The following is a 25,805-nucleotide window of genomic DNA, read 5'->3' on the forward strand; positions in this document are numbered from 1 at the left end:
CTGCAGAAAGCCATTGAAGGGCACACCAAGTCCGGGGTGCAGCTCCGCCCTCCCCTGGCCAGCTTCCGGAGCACGACCTCAGCCCGCAAGACGCCCGGGGGGCCACTCCCTCCCTCGGAGGCCTGGAGCCTGCCTGAGGACGGACTGGGGGCTGCCAAGTCGGAGCCAGAGGACACGGGCCCTCTAGCCCCAGAGACACCTGAGCCTTGCCCCTCCACGTGGCCCCCTGTCTCCCTGGCTCCGGCCAATGCTGAAGCCGAGCTCGAGGAGCTGGAGCTGGCGGACAGCCCGGGGCTGGAGGAAGAGCTGGCCGACATCTTGCAGGGCCCCAGTCTGCGATCTACCGACGAGGAGGACGAGGATGAACTGATCCTTTGACCACTCCTCACTACGGGACCGCCTCATCGGACTGCCAAGAGGCCCAGGCATATTGTGTGGGAGACAGTATGTCCTAACGTTGGACAGATCACGCCAATATCCTGCTCCCTCCTGGGAATTTTAACATGTGACAGAGATAGTCTTTGAGGAGGAGTCAATTCAGGCAGAGACTCGCCTTGGTCAGTTATTTAGGCCGTTTTCCCTATTCCCAGACACTCCATGAAGGGCCCTTATATTCCCGCGTTTCCCGCTCCAGGGTAGGGGGTTCCCTGCCTCTCCCCGTGCCCCACAGCTCCCTCTGTCCTGTCCCAGCGCCTTCCTGGCCTTGCCCTCTGTCTTCCAGTCTCCACAGGGCTGGGTGAAGGGAGGTCAGGGACATCTGTGGCCCCGCAGGTGCCATATTGGAGGAGGAGATGGGGCCACCTCAGGGCTTTGTGGATTGAAGGCCCCAGAACATACTCGCAAGCCATCCCCAGCCCCTTTTCTCAGAGTCCCCTACCCCACGGTCTCCCTGCTTCTCGAAATTTGCCTGCAGACGCTATTTAGCTCCCACTATCTGTCCCCAAGCAAAGGCTATTACTAGGGCCATGAAAGGCCAATCTTATTTCCCACTCCTTCGTCCCCGATGTAAGCAGTCAAGTGTGGACAGACTATGGGGGTGCTTCCTGGAAGGCAGAAGGTCACAGAAGGATCTGTGTGGACGGGGGCAGGCACCGTGAGCCAGACAGCCATGCTGTCCCAATGGGTGTAACTACTTCCTGCAGAAATCCTCCCATCCCACGTCACAGCTTCCTCATCCTTGTTTCCAGGTCACTTCCTAGAAAACCTCTCCCCTCTCTGGTCACTGATCTGTCCTTCCCATGGGTCAGCTCTGCCCTTGAGCTGCTCCAGCTGGAACCCCTCCCGCCATGAGCCAAGGCTCGAGGAAGCCAGGCCCTTCACGGTGTCACTCAAGATACAACCCTCAGACTAGCTCTTTGTGTTCTTCTTGGGATGGAGTGTTGGGTTCCAATGTCAAGGTGGCAGACCACTGTGACGCATCCCACCCTTGGGAAGCCAGAACCCGGACCTTCCCCAAATGAGCGACAGGGAGCCTGCCATGCGCCTGCCTCTTCTGTAAGTGGTCCCAGGGGCTCTGGGCATCCAGAAGCCCTTGCTCCCACATCCCAGGCTTTTCCCCTTCCCTCCTCCATGGCCTCTGCTTGTGTCCCCTCTCCGGAGAGACATTCTCCTCCTTTACCTCCCCCGGGCCCGGTCTCCTTCATCCCCCAAATAAGACACTGAGTCAGAGGATGCCACCACATTCTGTTTAGTGCCACTGAACACGGCCCGGAGCCCTCCCCACCATTACCTCCCTGCCCTGTCCCCAGGCCAAGAGAGGCTGTAGCCTGGGGAGGGGGCTGCAGTGGGCGCTCACGCCCAATGCCCACTTGTATATAATCTATAGTATTTCTATATATTTATATATAATTCTCTCTGTAATATATGTCATAGAATCTCTCTTGGGCCTGGGGTGGGGATGTCACATTAAGAAAACATGCTAAGACTGGCCATAAAAACAGATATTCCCAGACCTGGAAGACGAGCATCAGTTGGATAGGTAGGGGGCAGGGAAAAAGTCATAAACACAGTCACCAAAATTCCCTCCAGAACACAAGCAGAAGAAGGAAGGGGGAGGGGGAGGCAGAAGGGGAGGAATGGAATATTTGGGTTTTCCTTTAATAAAGTGAATTGAAAATAAAAGTCCACCCCTCATTCCCTTTCAAAAGAAAATCATTTAGCAAGAGCAGTTTCATTCACAATAATATAAAAACAGCCCTGTTCCAGGACTGTTGTAAATCGTGCTGCACAGCCTTGAACCCCAAAGGAAAAGCAGCCCTCCCTCACCCCCAACAGCCTCTTCCAGCACATGCCCCCCCTCCCCCCATAGGCTAGAAGCAAACCCCATGCACCCTGCCCCCCAGCACCAGAGAGGCAGTTCCTCCCTCCCAAGAGTTCAAAGAGGGACCCAGGCTCAGCTCCGCAGGTCTCCCTCTTCAGAGCAGGAGGGAAGCTCTTTGCAAGTGCAGACCCCCACCCCACAGCTGACTTCTGGTCTGCGCATGTGCCACTGCCAGCACCAGGGACTGTGGAGTCCCCACTGGTGTCTGAAACCTGCTAAATTCCTTGACAATTCAGTCATCTTTCAGACCAAAGAAAGGCTTCCTGGAGGCAGGGAGGGAGGAAAGAGCGCTGCTCTCCATCTGCCTTCCCTAACTCCCCAGGGCCCTGAGCAAAACAGAACTGGAACACATGAGCCCACTCGCTGGAGTGGATGTCCACTGCGGGCTGGGGCAAAACGGGGCGGGAAGAGGATGAGAGGAAGAGGAAGGGAGTGATGCATCCAGAGAGCAGGTTGCACAGGGTAACAGGGGCCCCCTGGAAGGAGGGAACCATGAGCATGCAAAACCCCGAGATCTGTGGCAGGGTGAGGGCACCGGGCCACTTCCCAGAGCTCCTAAGCGGGAGGTCCTGGCGCCTCCTGATGCAGGTCACATGATCAAACACAAGCCACAGCTTTAGATGAGATAAGCAACTCTTCACCCACCTGTTTCCTCCAAGAACTGACCTCCCCTCCCCTGAAGACATGGGACCCCGGCTTTGGTTGCACTTCAGGACCACGTTTGCATGGAATTGTGAACTTGATGGGGGTGGGGGTCACAGACAAACAGAAACAGCCCATTCCAAAGAAACAGACATCTGGGGGTGGGGATGGGGTAGTGTGTGCCCAGGGTCTGAGAAGGATGACAGTGCTCTCTTCCTGGCAGAGATCAGAAGCAATAGGACCCCTGTCAAAGTCGGGCTAGGTCCTGAGGCCCTACCGGAGTCTTAGCCAAGGAAAGTGGAAAGACAGGCAATGAAACTCCTAGGGTCTCTCTCCTGGGATTCTCCCTCTGCCAGGGGCCAGGGGATGGGGTCCTACTGCGTGCTCCACAAATGCCACTTCTTTGCTCCAGGGTGTTCCTGACACCAGGATCCCTTACAGAAGAGTTGGGGCTTTGTGTGCTGCAGACTGAAGTCCCCACTGGCATGGAAACTGGGTGTGGAAGGGCAAGCCGAGTCAGGGGCGTAGGCCTCACTGTAAACTTGTCCTTGAAGGAAGGAGACTCTGCTCCCATCTCTGCAGGAGGCCTGGGCCGGGAGGATGCCTGGGAGGCGCTGGAGGAGGAGCAAGGGGCTGAGTGCCCACACACTGCTCAGCAAACAAGCCACTGGGCAGCGCCTGACAGCACCAGACTCTTCCCTCCACCCCACTCAACCTGAGTCCCCAAGAAGTTATAAAAATGTAGAAAAGGCAAAGAGAATAGTGTAAACAGCTCCAGAGAATTGGGGGGGGGGAGTGGATGGAGGGAGGCACAGCCCTCAGGCTTCCCTGCCTGGCAGGACACCTGCATTCTGTGTCACCCGCTCCGGGTGGGTGGGGGGGCTCTGGGAGCAGGGGATAGAAGAAGGCAGACAAAAGAAGTGAGAGCTGGAGCAGCCAGCCCACTGGGTCCTTCCCAGACCCTTAGGACCCACCTTTCAGTCAGGGGATATTTGAGATCCCAGAACAGGCGGCCATGTTTGTTGTTGGTCCCATCATCAGAGACACTCTGGTCTTGGGGGGGGGCTTATATAAAGAATCCTGTTTGTGCCCCAGTGCACCCAGCTACCACGTCCACCTCCCCCGTGACTCCTGATCTCAGAAGGAGACGTGGTTTCTCCTACGCCCGCCGAGCCACGTCCAACAGCCCCTGAGGTCTGTTTGTCAGAGTAGGGTCAAGCTGGGACCACAGCCAGACAAAACACAGAGTCGGGAAAAGCATGAGTGACACGCAGAAAGGAGGCATTCAGACAGCCACAGTCAAGGCTCCTGGAAGACGAAATCGGGGAGTGAAAAGCTGAGAACCAGTTGATGGCCACAGGCCACTCTGTGCTCCTGTCCCCAGGATAGAAACTGGAGCTTCGTCCTCACAGGCCCAGAAGCCCACAGCCAAGCTGAGCAGAGCCATCTGGTTGCCTGGGCCTCAATCCCTGGACCTGTGGTTTCTATAACACAAGGCTGGAGAGAATCTTCTCCTGGCTCTCCGTGTCCCCGGCGAGGGCTGGCCGCCCCCGGGTTCCGCGCGGTCTTCTGCCCGGGTTTCAGCTGTACTGCTGGGGGAAGGGAGGGTATCGTTGCAGCCATGCTCCTCAGGTGGGAGTGGAAGGTAGGGCGTAGAGTGGGAAGAAGCTAGTTGTTGGCCTCGCCCTCCTCCTCATCAAAGGACTGCACGCCTGAAGATGTGACGTCAGACACCTTCCGGCTAAGAGCAGTGGACACCTCGGGGTCTTCTCGTGGGGAAAGCGACTCCAAGTCCCGGCATCCCGCATCCTCTTCCTCCTCAGGGGCCAATGGCCTCTTCTCCTGCTCTGCAGGGCCCCGTGCCAGGTCCACGCCACCGACCCCCGGAGCCCAGTCGGTGTCTCCCCCCAGCAAAGGTGGAGGCTCCTGAGCAGAGTATCCCAAAGCAGGTTGGGAAGGTCCCATTTCATGCAAGCTCGGCTGAGAGTCATCAAATGCAGGACCAAGGTAGGATCCTGTAGCTGGAGAGGCAATGAGGGACTGGTCGCTTGCTTCCCAGGCATCCGATGACCCCAGACAGTACATGCCCTGGGACACATAGGAGTGAGGCCATCCATCCATGGGGGCTTGAGTGAGGGCATCTGTAAGGAGAATCATGGAGGTCGGTGGGGGTAAAGACTGTCAAAGGCAGTCACGGCGGCTCAGAGAAGGAGGGTGAGATGTTGGGGACAGAGGGGAGCAGAAAGCTGAGATGGACAGAACGTCTTAGAAGAACAGAGATGAACAGAGGTAGCCTAGATAGCACAGGAGGCCTCTTAGGCCTCAGGGGTTGGATTCTGGAGCCATCCCTCACCTTGACTCTCCATCAACTCCTGGTAGTTGTCACTGTAGTTGCAGCCTAATGGTTCCTGGGCGGAGTTGACACTCATGTCCTCGCCGTCCATGGAAGACCAGGCCATGAGTGTGGCCTCAGAAATGGCAAACTGTTCCATGACGCCTGGGAGAAGACATGTACAGCAGTTAGCTCAAGATACCCCCAAGAACCCTGAGACACATGCATGGGGGAGGGGCCATCAGTGCGATGTTGTTCGGTAGAAATACAATGCAAGCCATTGATGCGATCTGAAAATTTTTCTAGTAGCCACATTAAAGTAAAGGAAACAGGTGAAATTAAATTTACTACTATAGGCTTATGTAACCCAGTACGTATAAAAGATGATCATTCCAACGTCTAATTCATATAAAAATTATTGGGATAGTTTACATTCTTTTTTTCAGAAGAAGTCTTTGAAAGCCCAGTCGCTATTTTACACTTACAGCACATCTCCACTTGGACTAACCACATTTCAAGTTCTGAATAGCCAGAGGCTACTGTATTGGACAACACAGCCTTTGCACATGCTCCGAAACAAGGCAAAATCACGGGGGACTTCCCAGAAGGTCAGATTTAGAATTCCCAGGGGAAGGAGTTGGGAGTCTTCTACTGAGATATCCTAAGGGATCAAAACTTGTGACTTCAGAATTTTTTTTTTTTTTTATTTTTGTATTTTTCTGAAGCTGGAAACGGGGAGAGACAGTCAGACAGATTCCCGCATGCGCCCGACCGGGATCCACCCGGCACGCCCACCAGGGGCGATGCTCTGCCCACCAGGGGGCGATGCTCTGCCCCTCTGGGGCGTCACTCTGCCACGACCAGAGCCACTCTAGCGCCTGGGGCAGAGGCCAAGGAGCCATCCCCAGTGCCCGGGCCATCTTTGCTCCAATGGAGCCTTGGCTGCAGGAGGGGAAGAGAGAGACAGAGAGGAAGGAGGGGGGGGGGGGGGGGGGGCGCTTCTCCTATGTGCCCTGGCTGGGAATCGAACCCGGGTCCCCCGCACGCCAGGCTGACGCTCTACTGCTAAGCCAACTGGCCAGGGCCAGACTTCAGAAATTTATACCATCCCCTCTGCCCCCAGGTCCCTTATCTTCTAGTGGTCATCACAAGTAATGAGCCCAGTGCGTGAGTCCATGACTTCAGTATGCTGATGGACAATGTGCAATGTCCAAGGCCTTTCCTTTCTTCTTCCTCAAGAAACAGGAGAACAGAGAATTTTGAAGCCCTGCCTTTTTTCCCTTGTACTGAGGGATTTGGACAGTCCCACCATGTAGAGACGCGGCATCAGGTGGACTCACAGTCCCACGTTAAGTATTCTTGACTTCTGAGATGATAGTAAAAATAAGTTTGAGCACACTTATCAGAATTAACAAGTCAAAGTACTTGAAATTAGAGCTGGCTGGGAAATTAAATCTGATGGTTATCACATGGGAAGAGCCAACCCTACCGTAGGAGGTGGGGTTGGAGGGTCAGTCTCTGGCCATCCTGAAACGTGCCTCTTGAGGGTTCGGAGGGAATCAGTACCTGCCAGGAAACGTGCCTCCTTCTCGCCATCGCTGAGGTCAGAGTAGGCATCGGTATCCCTGCGCACGGACTCGTGGCTGTGTTGCGGCTGAATGGCTGGTGCCTTCCCCCAGCCCTGCCATTCAATCATGTGAGCCACACGGCCCTGCCCCATGGCTGTGGGCTTCGTCACATGGTCCTTCATGCTTCTCGAAATCCCTGAGGAGCCAGACATCACTCACATCCTCCAGAAGATGACACAATATCCCTAACAGGTACTTCCCATTATCCCGACCCCAGTCCCAAGGGACTCCATCCCACGGTGGGCAGACTCCCCTAGGTCTCTATATATGAGGGCAGTCTGGAGGTTGGGAGAGGCTTGACAGAAAGGACAAACAGGTTGGGGGTAGGAAGATGAGGTCCTTCTCAGGCCCGAAGGAGCAGGGCCTGAAAGTATCACCTGTCCGGACGCATCCCCAGCAGGCAGGGAATCTCACCTGAGAAAGATGACTTGGCCAGGGCCCCAATGCCATAGGCGTTCGAGTTTCGCTTAAGCTTTGGAAGAATGGAAGTGGTATCTTCCATGGACAGCTAGAATGGGGAATAATGGGAGGAGGGGCAGAGGAGTAAGAGGATATAGGGGTGCTCATATTGGGGTGGAAAGTTAATGGTTTCCAGGAGACAGGATCTAAGCTAGGGCAGGTGATAGGGAGAACCATTATACCCAGGAGTCCCATGGAGATGGCCTCCAATCACCCTTAAAAACTCGGGAGGTAGGGAGAGCAGGGAAGGGCTCACAGCGCCCGCTGGAGTGAGGGAGCACTGTGCTACTGGAGAATAGAAGGTGGAGGAGCGAGGCTGGGCTGGGGGAGGCAAGGAAAGCTGCACTCACATTGATGCCATCCCAGGAGAAATCAGTTCGGGTTTGCTGCGAAGAGAGAGAAGAGGGAGTGGGAATCCAAGGCACCTTCAGGAATGCAAGGAAACCCTATCCCCCTTCCTCAGAGGGCCTCTCAGACACGCGTGAAGAAGGAGGGCTTTCTGGAGATTAGAGTAAGGAATGAGGACGCCCGCTTGTATGTGGAACATTCGGCTTGCATTTTCAGCAATGTAGGAGAAACATTCTCTCAAAGTGTCAAGTCTGAGGGAATGTTTGGGACATTGACTTGGAATTTAAGAAGAGATCTCTTGCCCTGGCCGGTTGGCTCAGCGGTAGAGCGTCGGCCTAGCGTGCGGAGGACCTGGGTTCGATTCCCGGCCAGGGCACACAGGAGAAGCACCCATTTGCTTCTCCACCCCTCCACCGCGCCTTCCTCTCTGTCTCTCTCTTCCCCTCCCACAGCCAAGGCTCCATTGGAGCAAAGATGGCCCGGGCGCTGGGGATGGCTCTGTGGCCTCTGCCTCAGGCGCTAGAGTGGCTCTGGTCCCAACATGGTGACGCCCAGGAGGGGCAGAGCATTGCCCCCTGGTGGGCAGAGCAGTGCCCCTGGTGGGCGTGCCGGGTGGATCCCGGTCGGGCACATGCGGGAGTCTGTCTGACTGTCTCTCCCTGTTTCCAGCTTCAGAAAAATGCAAAAAAAAAAAAAAAAAAGAAGAGATCTCAAGGGTCGGGAGGCTTTGTTCGTGCTGGTTTTGGGGTCTTTTGGGGGCCCTTTGGAGAGGGGGCAGCTGGGCTCCAGCCTCACCTCCGTGGACGGCCGGTGGAGGCTGCCTCCGTGCAGTGAGCTGGTGCTGTCCATGTTGATCTGGTCGACATCCTTCAGGCCCTTCCAATCCACTGCAATCACCTCATTCCCTGAAGCGGCAGAGGGTTAAGAGCTCTACTTCATGCCCCCTGCGCCCCACCCAAAGGCTCCTCCTGGTCCACACACTGAGGCAGCCCCTCCAGACCCCTCCTCACCCTGCGCCACCACTCCTTCCCAGCGCCCGTTCCTTTCACATCCCTGCTCTCCCTACATTTCTGGTAGAAGAAATAAGACTGAGCCAAAATATCTAGTTTGAGCTCAACCATGACTAGCACACTCAGAAAAAGTGGTGTATGTGGCCTTACTGATTGTTATTGTTTCAATGACTGAGTCAGTGGTTGGGTTTTAACAGGAAAACTGTGTCCATCCTGTCCAGGGGAATCATTGAAAGTTCCTATGTACATGACAGCTGTGCTTCTCATTTATGGTGTTTTTACAAATAAGGGCGGGACTTCTCTAGAAGTTAGCTTCTCTGTGGGCAGGCTTTAACATTTGTGAGGTGGCAGGAATGTAGGGGACCCTCTGTAGGAGTTGGTGAACTTGTCTGACAGGAAGGATTTGGAGGGGATAAAGAGGCAGGAATTGGGTGTGTTTACCCTGAAACAGAGCAGAGAACACAAAGCGTGAGCTGGGATCATTTTACCTGACTGTTGGGCAATAAGCAATGGATCAAAGAGGAATGGTGGGAGGCCACGGGAGGAGAGAAGGGGACTTTTTAAAATAGGAAGCAAAAGAACGGGAATTCAAGTCAAAGAGAAGACAGAAGAGGATGGGAGAGGGAGAGGTTGGAAGGCTGGGGGTGGGAGGGTGGGGAGCTGGAGGGCCAAGAAGGCTGGTCATTGCTGGGGGGCGGGCAGAGCTCCTGGGGAAGGGAGGTTGAGATGAGGGCGCCTCATGGAGGCTTGGGGAAGAACCACTAGGTTAGCTGGAGAGAGTCAAGTCAGATGGCTGTGAACCATCCGATCCTATGGCTCCTGTCTACAGATAAAGTTTTATGCTTCTGAATTTTGGTTAGGGGTCCACTCTTGAGAAGGGGTGAATTAAACAGGGCCTCAGGCCTGCGGAGGCATTCAGCATGCAACAATATAGCTGGTTAAAGCGTCTCCGGGAGGTAGGACCCCTCCCATGTGGGCCGCCTGTCACTTGGGGCTGCAAGGGAGCGGTGAGATGGGTCAGACCAGAGGCTGTGGCTTGGGGGGAAGAGGAAAGATGGATGTCCTGGCAGACAGAGCAGGGATGGGGCAGGCGGAAGACAATCTCCGAGAAGGGAGATGGGGCGCGCCCAGTGGGAGAGAGGGGAGGGGAGGTGGCCTTTGTAGAAGAGGGAGAGCTGAGTCAGAGCCGCGGGGGGCCGAGAGGGGGAGGAAGAGAACCCGGAGAAGAGGTGAGGGCAGAGAAGGAGGGGGTAACCATAGAAATAAATCAGGTCTCAGAGAAATCAGGCTTCCGGATCGGGAGTTTGTTTGTAATAATAACACGAATGATTCTCTCAGCCTGAGGTCACTGGGGCGTGTAGGCGGGAGAAATGGGAAGTTAGAATGTGAAAAAATTGGGGGGCTTGGGGAGAGAGCTGGATTAATTTGTTGAGCCGGCCGTGAGAGCGCTGTGCAGGAGGTGGAGGACCAGGGAGCGCTAGCAGGGCGAAGGTGGAAGGGGTTAGACGAATCAGGAGGTGCCCGTCTCCCTTCCCCAGTCAAAGGTAAATAAAGGGCCGGCCCCGCCCCCGCCACCCCCCGCTGACAGGTGCTGTCCATTCTCCGGGATCCTCCCAGGGCCGGCCCCACCCTGCTGAGGGCCGGCTCCCTACCCGTTTCAGTCCCGTTAGACCCCTGCCTTCTCCCCGCGTCCACCGGCTCTAAGCCCCCACCCCCAACAGCCGGCCCGTCCCCATTCCCTCCCAGCGTGGAACCTATTCCCTCCTCCGGGAGCATCCTGCCCCCGCCCCAGAGGGAAAATGCACTTGAACAAAGCAAACCGGGGGAGGCAGGAACGACAGGAAAAGGCAACGAAGAGGGAAGGAGATAGGGGCAAAACACCCGAGCCAGATGGAGGCGGGGGTGGAGCGGGTGCGTGCGGGAAAAGACTGGGGGCTGAGGCTGTGCAGAGCATTCTTAGAAGAGGGCTGCTCTAGAAATGGAGCTGGGGGCATGGGGGCGCCGAGGGAGGCAGAGTGGAGGCGGATGGCCTGGGGCTGCCGGGTGAGGCACTGGAGAGGAGGGAAGAGCGGCGGAGGAGAGAGAAGAGGCTGATAGATGATGGAGAGGGACCGCGCCTGGGAAAAGGCGATGGAAGGGAGGCGGAGGGAGACGGAGAGGACGCGGAGAGAGAACGATGCGCGAGCAAGGCAGGGAGCAGAGAGGCAGGGGGAAAGTGAGGCAGCCAGGCCCCGCAGGGCGGCGCAGAGCGAGGTCCCCCCAGGGGCGCGGAGGGGGTGGGGGAGGGGCCGAAGGACCGGACCTGGCGAGCCCAGCCTACGGCCGCGCTCGCCCCGCCGCGGTACCCACCCACGGTCCGGGAGCCGATGCAACCCATGGCGCGGGGCCTCCGGGGCCGAGCCCTCGCCGACGCGGGGCGGGCGCGGGGGGAGCACCGGGAGCCGCGCCGCCGCCCCAGCCTCTCTGCAGCGCCGCGGCTGTCTCCGCTCGGCTCCGCTCCCCCCGCCCCTCTCCATCCCTCCCCGCGGCAGCCGCCGTCGCCGCCGCCGCCGCCGCCGCCGCTGCCGTCTGACTCCCCCGCCCGGGCGCAGCTCGCGACCGGGGAGGGGGCGGCCCCGGGATTGGCTGCGCCGGGCACCTCCCCCAGTCCCGGGGACGCCGCCGCGCTCCCCTCGCACCTCGCGCGCTCCCTCGGGGGCCGGGCTGTCGCGGGCCTCACACCGCTCGCTCCACCTACCCTTCCCCAGCCCCACTTGGGGCTCCTCCCGGTCCCGGCTGGGCTCGCGCCCGGGGGCTGGTGGAGTTCCAGAAGATGTTCGCCTAGGGTCCCAAGAACCGGGTAAAGTGGGGTGGGGGTGCGAATAAAGCCTGGATGGAAGGCCTTGTCCGCCAAATTCCGCAAACGCTTGTTTTTCTTCCTGAGGTGGCGTGATTAGATACAGTTCAGGATGCTCTGCGTGTCCTGCGAACGGTTTGTCCACCCAAACAGATCGCTAAGTCTTTGCAAGTGGATGGTGGATTAGACTTCCCCGAGCTCGGTACTCGCTGGAAATACGGGGCTGGGTGTGGGGATGGATATATAGTGGGGATAATCTAACTCCAGGCCTGACTGGGGATGGGGGAGCAGAAAGAAACTAATTCGTCCCCACCCGGTATGAAATAAAAATGTCAGGACCCGAGACTGGCTAAAAGACATAGTTTGAAATTCAGTTTAATTTTTCTGAGCCGTGGTCTTCTCTGATAAATGAAAGCATGGATGTCAGGAAGCAGTCAAGACCTGGAGAGGGATGATTGCCCTCTGGCTAGTGGGGAGGGTCAGGTAGGTACCAAAGGCCTTCAGGGTAAGAGATAGAGATCTAAGTGGCTGGGGTCAAGGGGGGCAGATGGTTACAGCAAGGAAGACGTGGAGTCCAGAAAAGTCATTTGAGAAAGCGCAAGGAGGCTTGCCTAAGCAGTATCCAGAAAACCCGAAGTGTGAGAAGGCAGAGTTTTAGGACCAATGACCTAAGCCAGCTCTATTTGCTCGCCTCTTGCCTCTATGTCCCTCCTGAGGTTGAACAGGGAGTAGGGCATCGGGCTAAGGAGACCAGGTCTTATTGGATGCAAAGTTTAACCTTTAGATTATGGGTGATAACCATTACAATCGGTGGAACTCCACATGAGACACACATGGGGGATGATGCTAATAATCTAATTGCAGATCTAGGAGATGGGATTATGGGAAGACAATTGATTTTTGGTCTCTCTGCATGAAAAAATTAGCCAAATCTACAGCTATAAAACCATGAAAGGGAAGACAGAATAGTCCCTTGTAGGTCTGCTTAGATTTTAATTGTCCAGTATAATTTGTGGCAGGATCTGATAACTTCTTTTGACAGTGGAGAGAATTAGAAAGTATTTCCCCATATTTACTATTGTTGGTTATACAAAGGAAATATCAGGATTCTGTCCTGAAATGTACTGTCTAGCTGCAAAGGAAAGAAAATGGAAAGACGATAAAAAGAAGAGCAGAAACAACCTCCATCACTACAGCAGTGGCACCCAAACCCTTTTGGTTGGAGCAGAGAAAGCAGTGCCAGGGGAATTTCCAGGCCTGGTGTAATGGGCCAAGTGGCCAGTTCTGCTCCCTCCTGGCCTTACTATTTGATATTGCTTTGCTTGGGGTGGGGGGGGCTCTGATTCCATTGTTCCCCACCTTTACTCTGGTCCAAACATGGATATAAATCCCCTCCTACAGTCCCCTTAGCACAGCTGCCTAAGGTTGGATTTATTCAAATATTTTCTTTTTCTTAAGTGAGGAGTGGGGAGGCAGAGAGAAAGACTTTGACATGTGCCTGAGGAAAGAATCCATTTGGCAAGGCCCCTATGGGGCCATAATCTGCCCATCTGGGGCCATTGCTCCATTGCTCAGCAACCAAGCTATTTTAGCAAATGAGGTAAGGCCATGGAGCCATCCTCACCCAGAGTTAGCTTGCTCCAACCGAGCCACGGCTTCAGGAGGGGAAGAGAGAGAGAGAAGGGAGAGGGGGAAGAGTGGAGAAGCAGATGGGTGTTTCTCCTGTGTGCCCTGACAGGGAATAGAACCCGGTACATCCACACGCTGGGCTGATGCTCTACTGCTGAGCCAACCAGCCAGGACCCCAAATGATTTAAATCAAGGTCAACACAAAGGATTCCAGATCTTGAAGACTCAGTCCCATCCACATTGTGTCTTAAAGGTATTCTTTTTGCACCAGAGGAAAGTAAAATATCAGAGGCACGACCTTGGCCAGCTTCCTTCCCGTTTCTTGTTCAGGATCCTCTTACTTCTCACCATTTGGTGACATTCTCCCAGTCTCTTTGCTGTCTTCTGAGGCAAGGTCAAAGATTCCAGTTCAGATATGAACATGAACAACCCTTCCAGAGGACAGTTTGACAGTTACTGAGGAAAAAAAATCTTTAAAATACCCATGGATGTTGTTGTGACTAAGTTGTACCACAGCTGTTACATTTATGGAAATATTCTAACGAAATAAAAATAACATGGACAAAGATTTCATCTACAGCATCCACCAGAGCACTATTTACATAATAAGGTAGATTGCACAGGGGCTACATGTTCAAACTGGGGAGTAATTAAATAAATTATGATATATGTCTATAACAGAATTCTACCAAGCCGTTCATTATTTTACAACTGTATTTGTTGACAGAATTTTTTTCATGATACATTGTGATATCATTTAAAAAGCAGGTGTTAATATAAGAATTATAGTGCAGGGATTTTTGTTTAAAGATCACACAGCCACACACACCTTCTTCCAGCAGAGAGGATGAAGCAGATGCCAGTAGGTTGCACATCTGGTGTCAGGAAGATGGGATTCCTGTCTGATGGTATCTATTTTTGAGAAGTAGGAGGTAAGGTCATTTAAAAGTCTGGGAGTAGGGAAGATAGAGAATAAAATAATAATAAATTACATGCTAATATCATGCTAGAGTTGACAAAGTTTTCAGTCTCTTATTACAACAACCAGCCAATAAGGAAGTCATTGTCTTTGCCTTGCAATTGTGACAACCTGGGTTTGAGGCCCATTAACTTTCCTTTCTCCCAAATTAGCCATCTGGGAACAGAGGCAGCTAGAGCTTCAACTCAGCCCCTCCAAAGAAAATTCATCTTGGATGCCGTAGGAAAAAGTTTTATTTTGTCCATTTGTTTTTTGGGGTTTTTTTTTTTAGAGTTACTTGGTTCAGGGCATTTTATTTGATACTTTCACTCCTACTTTTCATTTAAAGTGACGTCATAAACTGAAGAGAGGGACAAATCTGTCTACATTCCTACACTGTGAAATGGAAAAGCGATGATCTTTCCTCACGGTGACTGGCAGCCCTGCTCTAGGTCTTAGGTGCTATCCTAAAGTACTGAGGACAGCAGTGTCTCGGTTCCTACTTGTCAAAGTCTGTGCATTGCATCAGATCTCTGTGTCTCCGGGTGACAGGGAGATGACTCAGGCTGCTCCCAAGTTTAGTGAGATGTGGGGCACCTCACAGGAGGCACTATTTGCTTAAGGCACCAGAAGTGGGTTTGCTGATCCTGGGGTCCCCTGGGGAAACGGCTGGAGGCACTCCTGGAATGGCATGGTGGTCTAGGTGGAAATCAGAACAATCTGACAACAAGCAGTGATGGAGGTCTGAATTCCTACAATGGGCTCATTCCTTAATAGTAAACAAGAAAACACAGAATGGAGCTTGGGGCTTATGTTGCTGACACTGGGAGCAGACTCAGCGAAGTCATAGATGGGCTGTGGTGTTGGTAGTGAGTAAATTGTATTTCCACAGAGTAGGAAGTGCCACAGAAGCTGTGCTGGTGGTCCATGTAGTTCTCTTCCTCACGTGGCTTCCCACCTCCAGCCCTCCCACCTTCCGGTGCATTCCCCAAGTGATCAATAGAAGAGGCTCCTAGCCATTGTGCTGAGTCAGGGCCTTTCCTGGGCAGAGCCATCTGCTGAGGAAGAAAGGACATCTCAGGACCGCGAGTTATAAAGGAAGACCTGTTCCATAACAGAATTCCTCTGGTTCCAGCGCTGGTGGTGGGACCAATCTCTGATCTGTTGGACTCTCTGGAAGATAAAACCTTCTAGACCAACATAGGTCAATGCTCATTAGACTTTTAGATGAAGTTTGAAACCTTTGCAAAATATTAGGGGTCTAAGGTGAGCTCCACGCACTGTGCGATGAGATATGGAAGCGTGACAGTGTGGGCCGTGGTGGTGACCTTTCCCCCACCCCATGTGTGTGGTGTGGTCCTCGGACACACATGGACAAGGTCAGCATCACTGAGTTCATATTTGTCAGGATCCTGTGGCTCCATTCAATGGAGAAGAGTGTCCAAATAATGTTTCCGTGGTGGTCCTGGCTGCTTGGTTAAAGCATCATCCCAATATGCAAAGGTTGCCAGGTTTGATCCTTGGTCAGGGCACATACAGGAACAGAATGATATCTCTCTCTCTCTCTCTCTCTCTCTCTCTCACCCTTCTCTCTCTAAAGTCAATAAATTAAAAAAATTTTTAAATGTTTCTGTGGTGACTCTAATAGAATCTATTATTTAGATTATTGAAGGAATGCATTTGCCCCATCTGGTCTTTGAAAAGCAGGTCTGTAAACAAGCCTAGAAGGGAACCTCTTCAGATTTGGGGGTTACATCCAAACATCTGATGCAGAAAGCCAGGCCGGGGGTTCTGGACTATTGGGATTCCACATCCTTCTCGGAGAGGGGGAAGATTGAGTCTAGGGGGCCTGGAACAATTCCTATTTAGGTCCCAAAGGATATTCAGGGCCTCAGGGTGCCATCATTACGTCCAGGTCACAGGCAGCGGCAGACCAGGCAGGATGCCAGGACCAAGGCAACCATGAGTAAGAGGCCAGGTAAGCAATAAAAATGGAGTTCAAAAAAAAAATAAAAAATGGAGTTCATCAACCCCAGAGACCAAGAGCAGATGGGATCGTCAGAGGTCAAGTGACTACTCAGCATTCACAAATCCCAGAGCTCCTGGTGGAGAAAGGGAAGAATCAAATTGGTAACATCAGGCAGTCACTTCTTCCAGCCTCAATGACCCTTCCTGTCAATTTTATACTCTCCAGGAGGACCAATGAGAACCTGAACTTGGAAGGCTTGTTCCTGAGCATCACAGGTAGCTGCCTGACTAGTATTTGTGAACTGGGGTTTGAGGAGTGGCTGACGTCATATCATGTTTCTGGAGCCTTTTTATCTCCCCTGTTAGGACCTTCCAAACCCCACCTTTATGCCCAGTTCCCCCAGGAGGGATACTCTGCTTTGTGTTTGCAAGGCATCCTCCCCTGGTCCTGCCTCCGAATCGCAGCCCGCAGGCTGATGCTCTGTTACTACCCACCAGACTTCTCTGTCCCCAGGTGATCGCTGACAGCTTACCTCTCATATTCCTGAATGTACCTCCGTTCTGGCTTCCCCATCTCTGTGTCATCCCTAACCTCTGGCTATTCTGCAACCTCCACTTGGATTCCTCTTGCAAACATCTTCTTGAAGGAGGCTTTGTTTTTGCTGTGAAGTCTAACTGCCTGGGACCTCTTCTTCTTTCCTGCAACTGGACCTGATCCTAACTGGTGTTTGAAGCATACGGGGTGGGTAGAGCTCCAGGTCTCAGCCCTCCCCAGTCTGCTGTCTTTAAGTAAGCCGACCAAGTCCGGAGTGGGCAGTAGTGGCATCTTCCTGACAAGGGAAGGGCAGAGGCTATACAGGGCACTGAGTACAGATCATCGAGCATTAGAACTGGAGGAAAGCTTGGAAGTGCTTTCACGGACAAAGAACATTTGTCTCTCAGATTTTTACAGTCACACAGAAGTGACTGAATGCAACCGAAAATCAGGACTTCTAACTCTTCTAGCATTCTTTTCCCTGCCCTAGGATGCCTCCCTAAATCCATGTCGGATTATTTTTCTAATTTTTATTATAATACTAAATACTGTTGAAATAGGCTCATTGGTTCCCGTACTCCTTTTGCTCATGTAGATGGATCAACTTGTTTTAGATAAAATGAGGCCAAAAGGCCCTGGCAAGTTAGATCAGTCAGTTAAGAGCATCACCCATAGAGGACAAGTTTGCAGGTTTAGTGCTGGGTCAGGGCACACACGGGAAGCAACCACAGAATGTACGACTGAGTGCAACAACAAATGGATGCTTCCCTTCCCCCTCTCCTCTCCCTTCCTCTCTGTGTCTCTCTAAAAATCAATAGAAATTAAGCCCTGGCTGGGTAGCTCATTTGGTTGAAGCATCATTCTGGAGCAAGAGGTTGCCAGTTTGATTCTCCGGTCAGGGCACATGCAAGAACAGCTTGATGTTCTGGTCTCTCACTCTCTCCCTGCCTCTCTCTCAAAAAAAAAAAAAAAAAAAAAAAGAGGCAAAACACACACACACACACACACACACACATTGCTCGAAGCAGGTACATTGCATGTTAAGTGTTCTTACTGCAATAAAAGTAAAAAGAAAAAAAAACACTGTTCTAACTTAAGCATTCCACAGGTAACTGTTCACTTGTTCTTTGTGTTCAAGAATGGGTGTGTAATGCTAATCCTTGTGTGTGTATGTCCAGGTCAATCTTTGGTTAAGGTATTTTCACAGTGATAAGCTGGCAGGGGACAAAGATTTCCTTTTTCTGGGTGGTGGTGAGCCAGCCACTTGAGGGCTGTTGGCTCACTAAGTCACTCATGACTGTTCTGCCCGCGGGCAGAGGACCCACCCTGATGGCAAAGCCCAAAGAGACTGGAAACTTTGAACTTCAGGTGGTGTGTACCTGCTGTTTTCAAGTAATAAAACCCATTAGAAAAATGTTTAAATGCAGACAAAAATTCAGATACATATTTATACAATAAGATAGCTATTTTATTACTGATGGTGGAAAACTGTGTTGAGGGAGGGGGTACAAGCAATTTCTGCATTCTCGGATGGGGGATGGGATTAGCCACTGGTTCTTTCGAAATACTGATTACATGTTGAAATTATAATATTTTGGCTTGACCAGGTGGTGGCACTGTGGATAGAGCAGGGGTCGGGAACCTATGGCTCGTGAGCCAGATGTGGCTCTTTTGATGGCTTCATCTGGCTCACAGACAAATTTTTAATAAAAATAATAGTGTTAAAAATATAAAACATTCTCATGTATTACAATCCGTTCATTTCCTACCGCTCATGTTCATGGTTGCGGGTGGCTGGAGCCAATCACAGCTGTTCTCCGGGATAACACCAAATTTTTATTGGATAAGGCATAAGGTACACGGGTTGTTGTATGGCTCTCATGGAATTACATTTCAAAATGTGTGGCGTTTATGGCTCTCTCAGCCAAAAAGGTTCCCGACTCCTGGGATACAGCATCGGCCTGGGATGCAGAGGACCCAGGTTTAAAACCCCGAGGTCACAGGCTTGAGCACAGGCTCACCAGTTTGAACGCAAGGTCACTGGCTTGAGCATGGGATCATACATGGTCACTGACTTGAGCCCAAAGGTCACTAGTTTGAAGCCCAAGGTTGCTGGCTTTAGCCCAAGGTCGCTGGCTTGAGCAAGAGGTCACTGGGTTGGCTTAAGCCCCCTGGTCAAGGCACGTATGAGAAAACAATCAATAAACAACTAAGGCGCCGCAATAAAGAATTGATGCTTCTCATCTCCCTTCCTGTCTGTCCCTATCTGTCCCTCTCTCTGTCTCTGTCTCTCTCTCGCTAATAATATTTTGGATATTGTAGGTTTTAACGGATACAGTTTTTCATTTGTTTGTGATTAATATTTATGTTCCTTTGTAGACTCCCTAAGATCATGGACCCTCCATAAGGGCTGGGATCATGTCTGGTTTTGCTCAATATTATATCCCTAGCACCAAAGTATCCTGCACATAGTAGGTGCTCAGTAAATGCATAGTGACTGAATAAATGATGCAAACTGATTCAAAAGCCCTTAAGCTTTCTTTACAGAACAGCAGGCTTCCCTTGATCTAGTATGAGATTTCAATGCTTCTGGAAGTCGGCTGTGCTCAGCGAACATGCACAAGGCCCCAGCTGAGTGGCAGGCATGCTGCTGGGCCCCCTGCGTGGTGTTCCCACTAAGCACACCATAAGGACTTTGCTGGAACCGGGTAGGTTGCTCTGTGTCATTAATGTCTTCCCACTTGGGCACAAAGGCCTGTCTTCCAGCTTGCTTGAGCATGTTGAAAATCCTAAGTAGGAAAACACGTGCTCTTCTGGGTGGATCCCTATGCCTCTTTCTGAGACTGGCACCCATTTGCCATATTCATCACATCTCTGGGTGGTAGTAGGGGCTGCCTGCGGAGTTCTGAGAGTCTGCTCAGGGGCACCCACTTCCTGTGTCAGGTGACAATGGTGGCTGTCTTCACAGTAAGCCCACCTTATTAAAGGGACTGGAGGTGGCTGGAACCACTAGGAAAACATAAGTACGTCTCATTTCAAGCCTTGAGGTTATCTATTGATCTTCAACACCCCACCCCACCCCAGACTCCTTGACATGTTTACTTCTAGCATCTTAGCTATTTTCAGTAACAAACATGGAGCTTCTGGGCCAGGCTCTGATTTTGGCTTCCCCTGGGTTCAGGGAGAAGGAAGGCAAAAGGGAGCAGATGCTTCACTGGCAGCTACCTCGGTGCCAGCAACCTGCCTGTGCTGCTGTCGGTGCCCTGGGTCTCTTCCTGTCTGCCCTCCCCCATGCAGGGCTGCTGACTCTCCGTGCTCTGACCATCTGCCTTGTTCTGCCTCCCACGGTCACCGCACACTGCTGCCTTGCTGACACTTGCAGTGCCTTTGGGTGCCCATCTGGCTCAGACCTTGGGAGGGACGGACAGACCCCTGCCTTCTACTGCTTCTCTGAGCCCAGCTCCCTAGACAACCCTATGCTATCTCTGCTCACTGCTGCCTGGACCTAGTGGGGTAATAATAACAAGGTCTAAATGGCAAGAAGGCCACCCAGCTATCATAATTAGTGTAGCCACACAGAGCCAGCACTACTTACTGGGTGGGTGAAACGTTTTTATTTCTAATATTAACACTTAATTATACTAAAATATCAACTTCAGGGTTTTTTAACTCTTGAAGGCATATTATATCCAGAGTGAGGAAAATATAGAAGTTATTGGTAAATACTGGTTGAACTGAGGCTGAGGAATGGGAAGAGAAAGGTGCAGAGAGGATGATGTTCAAATGTCAGCCTATCTGGAAGGAAGGAGGGAAGGGGACCGTTTCTGGGTGTCAGTCCACACCTTCCATTGGGATTGGGGGATGACCCCCGGTACTGAGCATGAAGCTGCTCTCCTTTAGTTTTGCCACAAAGATTCCTGGGTCTCACTGGGTGCTTCACTCCTCCCCCCTTCCCACCCAACCTCTCCACTGTGCCTGCAGCCCTACCAGTGAGCGAGTCTTTTGTCCTGTCAAGCAATGCAAGTGGGACTAAGAGGGGAGTAAATTCGAGAAAAAGTGGCAAAGGAAACACTCTGATATCAGGAAACAAAAATGACAGCTTGTCATTTTTTTCTTTCTTATCCTTCTTTTAAAATTATAAAATTTATATGTGTCCACGGGGGGGAAAAAGCAGTTATAAAAGCTTTCTGCCTTCCCCCCATTCTGTACCCTAACACCAACCACTTTTAACAATACTTGGGGAGCCTGACCTGTGGTGGCGCAGTGGATAAAGCGTCGACCTGGAATTCTGAGGTCGTCGGTTCAAAACCCTGGTTTCCCTGGTCAAGGCACATGTGGGAGTTGATGCTTCCTGCTCCTCCTCCTCTCTTTCTCTCTCTCTCTTCTCTAAAATGAATAAATAAAAAAAATCTAAAAAATAAAAAAATAAAAAAAATAACAATACTTGGGGAAGCCTTCTGTTCTATTATACAAAAGTCTCTTTCTCACTCCCCTTCGATCTCTGTCTCTATAGAAACACATACATCCAGAGACAGACAGATCAGACAGAGTTCAATGCTGCCATGTGATGGAAAGAGAAAATTGTGACCCCAGGACTTCAAGTGTGGGATGGACTTGTAGGCTGACCTGAAGAGGTTGTTGATATTCCAGGCCGGGGCTCCTAAAGGAAAGACGTGAGGACTTCAGGGATATAAGTGGGGGGCAGGGGTGTCTTCAAAGAATAAAATATTTTCATTACAAAATAATTTTTTTTAAAGATTTTTTAAAATTCATTTTTAGAGAGGAGAGAGAGAGACAAGAGAGAGAGAGAGAAAGGAGAGAGGGAAGGGGGCAGGAGCTGGAAGCATCAACTCCCATATGTGCCTTGACCAGGCAAGCTCAGGGTTTCGAACCGGCGACCTCAGCATTTCCAGGTCGACATTTTATCCACTGCGCCACCACAGGTCAGGCACAAAATAATTTTTATTTTTGCAGTTTCAGAGGTGAAAAAATGCAACAGCTAGATGGCCTCAGTTTCCTGAATTGAAAAATGGGATCATAATGTAATTCCTCACTGGTTTGTTGTGAGGATTAAATGGGGGCTCTAAGTTTTAAAGTGTTTAGTATTGTGCCTAGCGCCATGCGCTGAGCTTTATCAAAGTGGCTGCCATTATTATTATTGTGGATGTTGTTGTTGTTACGGGGGTTGCTGTTCTTGCTGTTGTTAAGTGCTTAGCATAGTGCCTGGGGCAAAATGGACCCTGCACCCATCTGCAGCTAGCATACATAAAGAACTTAAAGGTAGCATCTCTCCTTATTTCAGAACTATTATTTTTTGGCCACTGCCCTTGTTCCTTCTTCTTTATTTTGCCTTGGCTGATTCTGCTTACTTTAAGTTGTGTGACATTGAAGAAAACTTTCTGGTACCTGGTGGACATAAATTCTCAGAGGTGTGTAGGGATGTTTTAGGTAGAAGTTCCAGCCCATTTTTTAACTTCCCATCTTTTGCCTGGCCCCGAGCTATTGGAAATGAATGGCTGGGAGCACCTCTGTACTCCCTACCTTTTATGCATGCTACCTGAGATCAATTAGAATTGCTTACTTAAGAAAAATACCTAAGATTCATTAGGGCCACTCCTGTTCACCACGTGCATTTTAACAATGTTGACCCTGAAGTTGCACTAGAGGCATGCTGGCCTTGGGAACCTGTCCTCCTGGGATGCCTGGTGTGGTTCTATTTGTATTTAGAATGGCTGGCGGGAAATTCTTAGCGTTCACATTCTGCATCCCAAATGCTTTTCGTGGTCAGTAAAACTAAGCATGCCTATGCACTCTTCTGGTCTTGATTTATATATAAATAGGTTCAGCTGCCTAACAATTAAACATACTATATTGTGCATATGCACATTCCTTAAGGAGACATTTAGACTGTAAATAGCTTTTCCTCTTGTGACGTAATCTGGAAACCATCTTTCTAACTTTTGCCCCCCCCCCCCCCCAAATGAGTATATTTTGAAGGACTGGCAATGAGATTTTTTGGTCTGTAAAGCCCAAGACACAATTTCCAACATACACAGGAAACCCAGTATCAAATTTCTAGCTGATCTTCACAGGGACAGGCCCAGGACCAGCTCATACCTGTCAGAGAAGTTCTGCACGGAGTGGTTTATATCATGCATGGCCACACATGCTGATGGTGGTGTGAGACACTCGTGACAAAGACAACCAGCTGCCAGAGAAAAGAAAGATCAGTGGGATCTAAGAAGGAGATCAAGATGTAGTATCAGGCACAATTAAGTATTTAATAAAGCTGAAGGAAGAAGCAGGCATTGCATACCCTCCAGGCCCATGAGAGATCAGCTTGGCATCTCAGAAGGGGACACATAGAATAAGGGCCTTAGGTTAACCCATCAGAGTTTCCATTCTGGGCAGAACTGGGGTTTTAATAACAATAACAACAAGTATTATATAACACTTCATATATTAAATTTCACTTATTTCTCCATATAATGCAATAAGGCAAGTGGATTAAATATCAGTACCCTTTTACACACAGATTAAATGAGGTGGAGAGGATGAAGAGACTTACCAGAGTCTCTGCACGGACTCCAGCGTTGCTCCACCTGACATCTAGGTGCAGGAGAGTGAGCTCTGACATTAGAGCCCTCAAGTCACCCAGTTCTAACCTAGCCCTTGGGGCTAACCGGGTGTGGTCCTGAGCCTCCCTCTTAAGCTCCCAGCCTGTTTCCTCCTGGTAAATGGCAGTGCTGGGTCTGGATAATCTCTAGAGCGCGGCCCAGACGCTCGCTGACCGTAGGCTGTAGCCGTTTGAAGGGCCAGAACCTGGGAACAGAGTAGGGCGTGCGCAAAGGAACTGCCTTAGATGGCAGAGCAGAGGCAGCGCCCGAGGGTGATATACTGGATGTACTGGCCGAAAGGCCACATGACTCCATAGTTTGTAAGCAGTGAGTGAGCAAGAATTCAAAGAAACGATTTGGTTAATTTCCACGTTCAGATCTGTCCCTTTATTGCGTAGCCTGGGGCTGAGTCCAAGGCAAAGGAATCCAGTTAGACCAGTGGGGGGCTCCACCGAGCACACGCTCCGTATCCCCCGAGGGCCGTCCCGCCGCCTATAGGCTCCTTGAGGGGTCACTGTGGGCACTGAAGAACTGTCTTACTTGTCTGCGTCCACGCTATTCCTCTCTGGCCCCAAGTCAGCCGGCCGCCCCCGGGAGCCCCCCGCCCCCTTCCATTCCCTGGCTCCGCCGTCTCTGCCTCTTCCTCTAGTAAAGCTTAAAAGATCCGCAGGCGGGGACGCGGGTGATGCGAATTCCTAGAAGTCTGAAGGGGCTGCCCAGGATTTGAAGTTAGGATCCCCTAAGGACCCCTGAGGTTCGTCCTCACACCCCACACGCCCCATCCAGGTCACCAAAGGGCCCAGGGAGGCGTAGGCAGGAAGAACGCCCACTCACCATCCCGGTCCACCCTGGAGCTCGTTGCCACTACAGGCCGACCCGGAGTGGATATGGAGCCCGAGGCAGGCAGCTGGGTGGGGAGGTGGAGGAGCAGCTGGAGGTGGCTGGGGCAGGTAACAGCAGGCCCAGAGAGGAGGGGGCTGGGCCGGGGCGGAGTCGCAAAGAGGCGGCTTCGGCATCCCGGGGGCACCCATCGGACCCCCGCTGGCATGTCCCGGAGCGGGGACGGAGCATCAGGTCGCGGGCACCGCGGGTCGGGCGTGGGGGTGGGGGGGAGCAAGTCAGGAAATGACATCAGAGGCCTGTGCTCGGGGAGGGGTGGTCCGCGCCTGGCCGGGGCAGCGGGGGCGGGGGCGGGAGGACCGTGGCGCAGCCTCCGGCCCCGGGGCAGGACCTGGGCCCCTTCCTGGGGGAGTTTCCTGCCGCGTCCGCCCTCCCCGCCTCTCCCCGCCCCCTCTCCGGGCCGCTCCTTGTATGGTCTCGGCGCCGCGCTCTCCCCGCCCACTCCCTCCTCCCTCTGCCCTGCGTCCCTCCCCCGCCTGGCTAGAGGCGGCTTGGGACCTGGACGCAGAGTCCGCGGACCCGGCGTCCAGGCGGCCACTCGAGAAGCGGTGCACACGCTCCAGCCGGCAGTGAGGCGCGGGGAGCCGCCCACGGGGAGGAGACGCAGGGACGCCGAGGGGAGCCAGGCCCGCCAGGGGGTCCTCCGCCCGGTTCGGCGCCGCGTAACCCGGCCACCCATCCGCAGCAGCCCAGTCTGACCATGGCGGCCCCCCGCCCGTCTCCCGCGATCTCTGTGTCGGTCTCGGCTCCGGCTTTTTACGCCCCGCAGAAGAAGTTCGCCCCGGTAGTGGCCCCAAAGCCCAAAGTGAATCCTTTCCGGCCCGGGGACAGCGAGCCTCTCCCAGCTGGCGGGGCCCAGCGCGCACAGATGGGCCGGGTGGGCGAGATCCCCCCGCCACTCCCGGAAGGTATGCAGCGGGGCTGGGGACTGGACTATGGCGGGCGCCGGGCTGGGGGCAGTGGCTTCGTGGTTGGGGGTGTCTGAAAGGGTTGCAGCGGAGGGGGCTGGGCGCAGCCACCCTGTCCCGAGCAGATGTTCTTACCTCATCGTGGAGCTCATGGCTGGGAGCCAGGGCTCCTGGGACCAGTCCAAGTTCCTCGCCTGGGGGTGGGAGGTGGGAATGTGGGGCATGAATCTTCCCTCCGGGTCCGTTTCCTGAAGTGTAACGGGAGCTACACTCCTGCGCCGAGCCCCCGGCCGTTTCTGACCCAGAGCTCCCGGGGCGTTCTGCGCCTCCGTCTGCTTTCCGCGTGCCCCGGGACCCTTGAGAAAGTTCTTGGGTGAGGGGTTGGAGCTGTAAAAGGATGGGACTTAGGGGAAGGGGTACAGGAGCCCCTGCTGACTGCCCTCTTTCTCCTTCCTACCCAGACCTTCCATTACCACCCCCTCCCCTCCTTGGGGATGGCGAGGACACGGAAGGCAACCTGGGAGGTGCTTTTCCACCTCCCCCTCCCCCGATCGAGGAGCCCTTTCCCCCTGCGCCTCTGGAGGAGGAGGTCTTCCCTTCCCCTCCGCCTCCCCTGGAGGAGGAAGGAGGGCTTGAGGCCCCCACTCAGCTCCCACCACAGGTATGGAGGCCGGTGGTGGTGGTGGTGGGGCAGCTAGGAAGGGACCTCCCTTAG

At 52.7% G+C, this 25,805-nt stretch overlaps 3 protein-coding genes across 9 annotated transcripts in view; 2 read left to right on the top strand and 1 right to left on the bottom strand.

Annotated features, from left to right (window-relative positions):
• Positions 1-2,639, top strand: part of CLCN1 (chloride voltage-gated channel 1) — a 29,955-nt gene extending 27,316 nt beyond the window's left edge. For all 3 annotated transcript variants that reach the window (XM_066262501.1, XM_066262503.1, XM_066262502.1), the window contains one exon: positions 1-2,639. In XM_066262501.1, the coding sequence (XP_066118598.1) occupies positions 1-378 (378 nt within the window). In that variant the 3' untranslated portion in view covers positions 379-2,639.
• Positions 2,338-24,861, bottom strand: FAM131B (family with sequence similarity 131 member B). 5 transcript variants are annotated; one of them, XM_066262511.1, is made up of 8 exons: positions 24,117-24,511; positions 22,783-22,873; positions 8,525-8,634; positions 7,732-7,767; positions 7,337-7,430; positions 6,861-7,058; positions 5,316-5,459; positions 2,338-5,103 (listed from the first exon to the last, which is right to left on the bottom strand). In XM_066262511.1, exons 3-8 carry the CDS (start codon positions 8,576-8,578, stop codon positions 4,631-4,633), a joined length of 999 nt encoding a protein of 332 aa, XP_066118608.1. In that variant the 5' UTR covers positions 8,579-8,634; positions 22,783-22,873; positions 24,117-24,511; the 3' UTR covers positions 2,338-4,630. The 5 variants fall into 5 exon arrangements, 4 of the variants coding, with proteins under 4 accessions (XP_066118608.1, XP_066118607.1, XP_066118610.1 ...); XM_066262510.1 differs by lacking the exons at positions 22,783-22,873; positions 24,117-24,511 and adding an exon at positions 11,089-11,321 and having other exon boundaries at positions 2,340-5,103; XR_010729462.1 differs by lacking the exons at positions 2,338-5,103; positions 5,316-5,459; positions 6,861-7,058; ... (1 more) ...; positions 7,732-7,767; positions 8,525-8,634 and adding exons at positions 18,144-19,674; positions 23,234-23,796 and having other exon boundaries at positions 24,117-24,861.
• The window catches only part of ZYX (zyxin), an 8,685-nt gene continuing 7,559 nt past the window's right edge, over positions 24,680-25,805 (top strand). Inside the window, exons 1-2 of the mRNA XM_066262509.1 lie at positions 24,680-25,090; positions 25,552-25,751. Of these exons, the coding sequence (XP_066118606.1) occupies positions 24,883-25,090; positions 25,552-25,751 (408 nt within the window). The 5' untranslated portion in view covers positions 24,680-24,882. The remainder of the gene's footprint in view (positions 25,091-25,551; positions 25,752-25,805) is intronic.

This window comes from Saccopteryx bilineata, chromosome 2 (assembly GCF_036850765.1).
Source record: "Saccopteryx bilineata isolate mSacBil1 chromosome 2, mSacBil1_pri_phased_curated, whole genome shotgun sequence".
In the NCBI taxonomy this organism is placed as follows: domain Eukaryota; kingdom Metazoa; phylum Chordata; class Mammalia; order Chiroptera; family Emballonuridae; genus Saccopteryx; species Saccopteryx bilineata.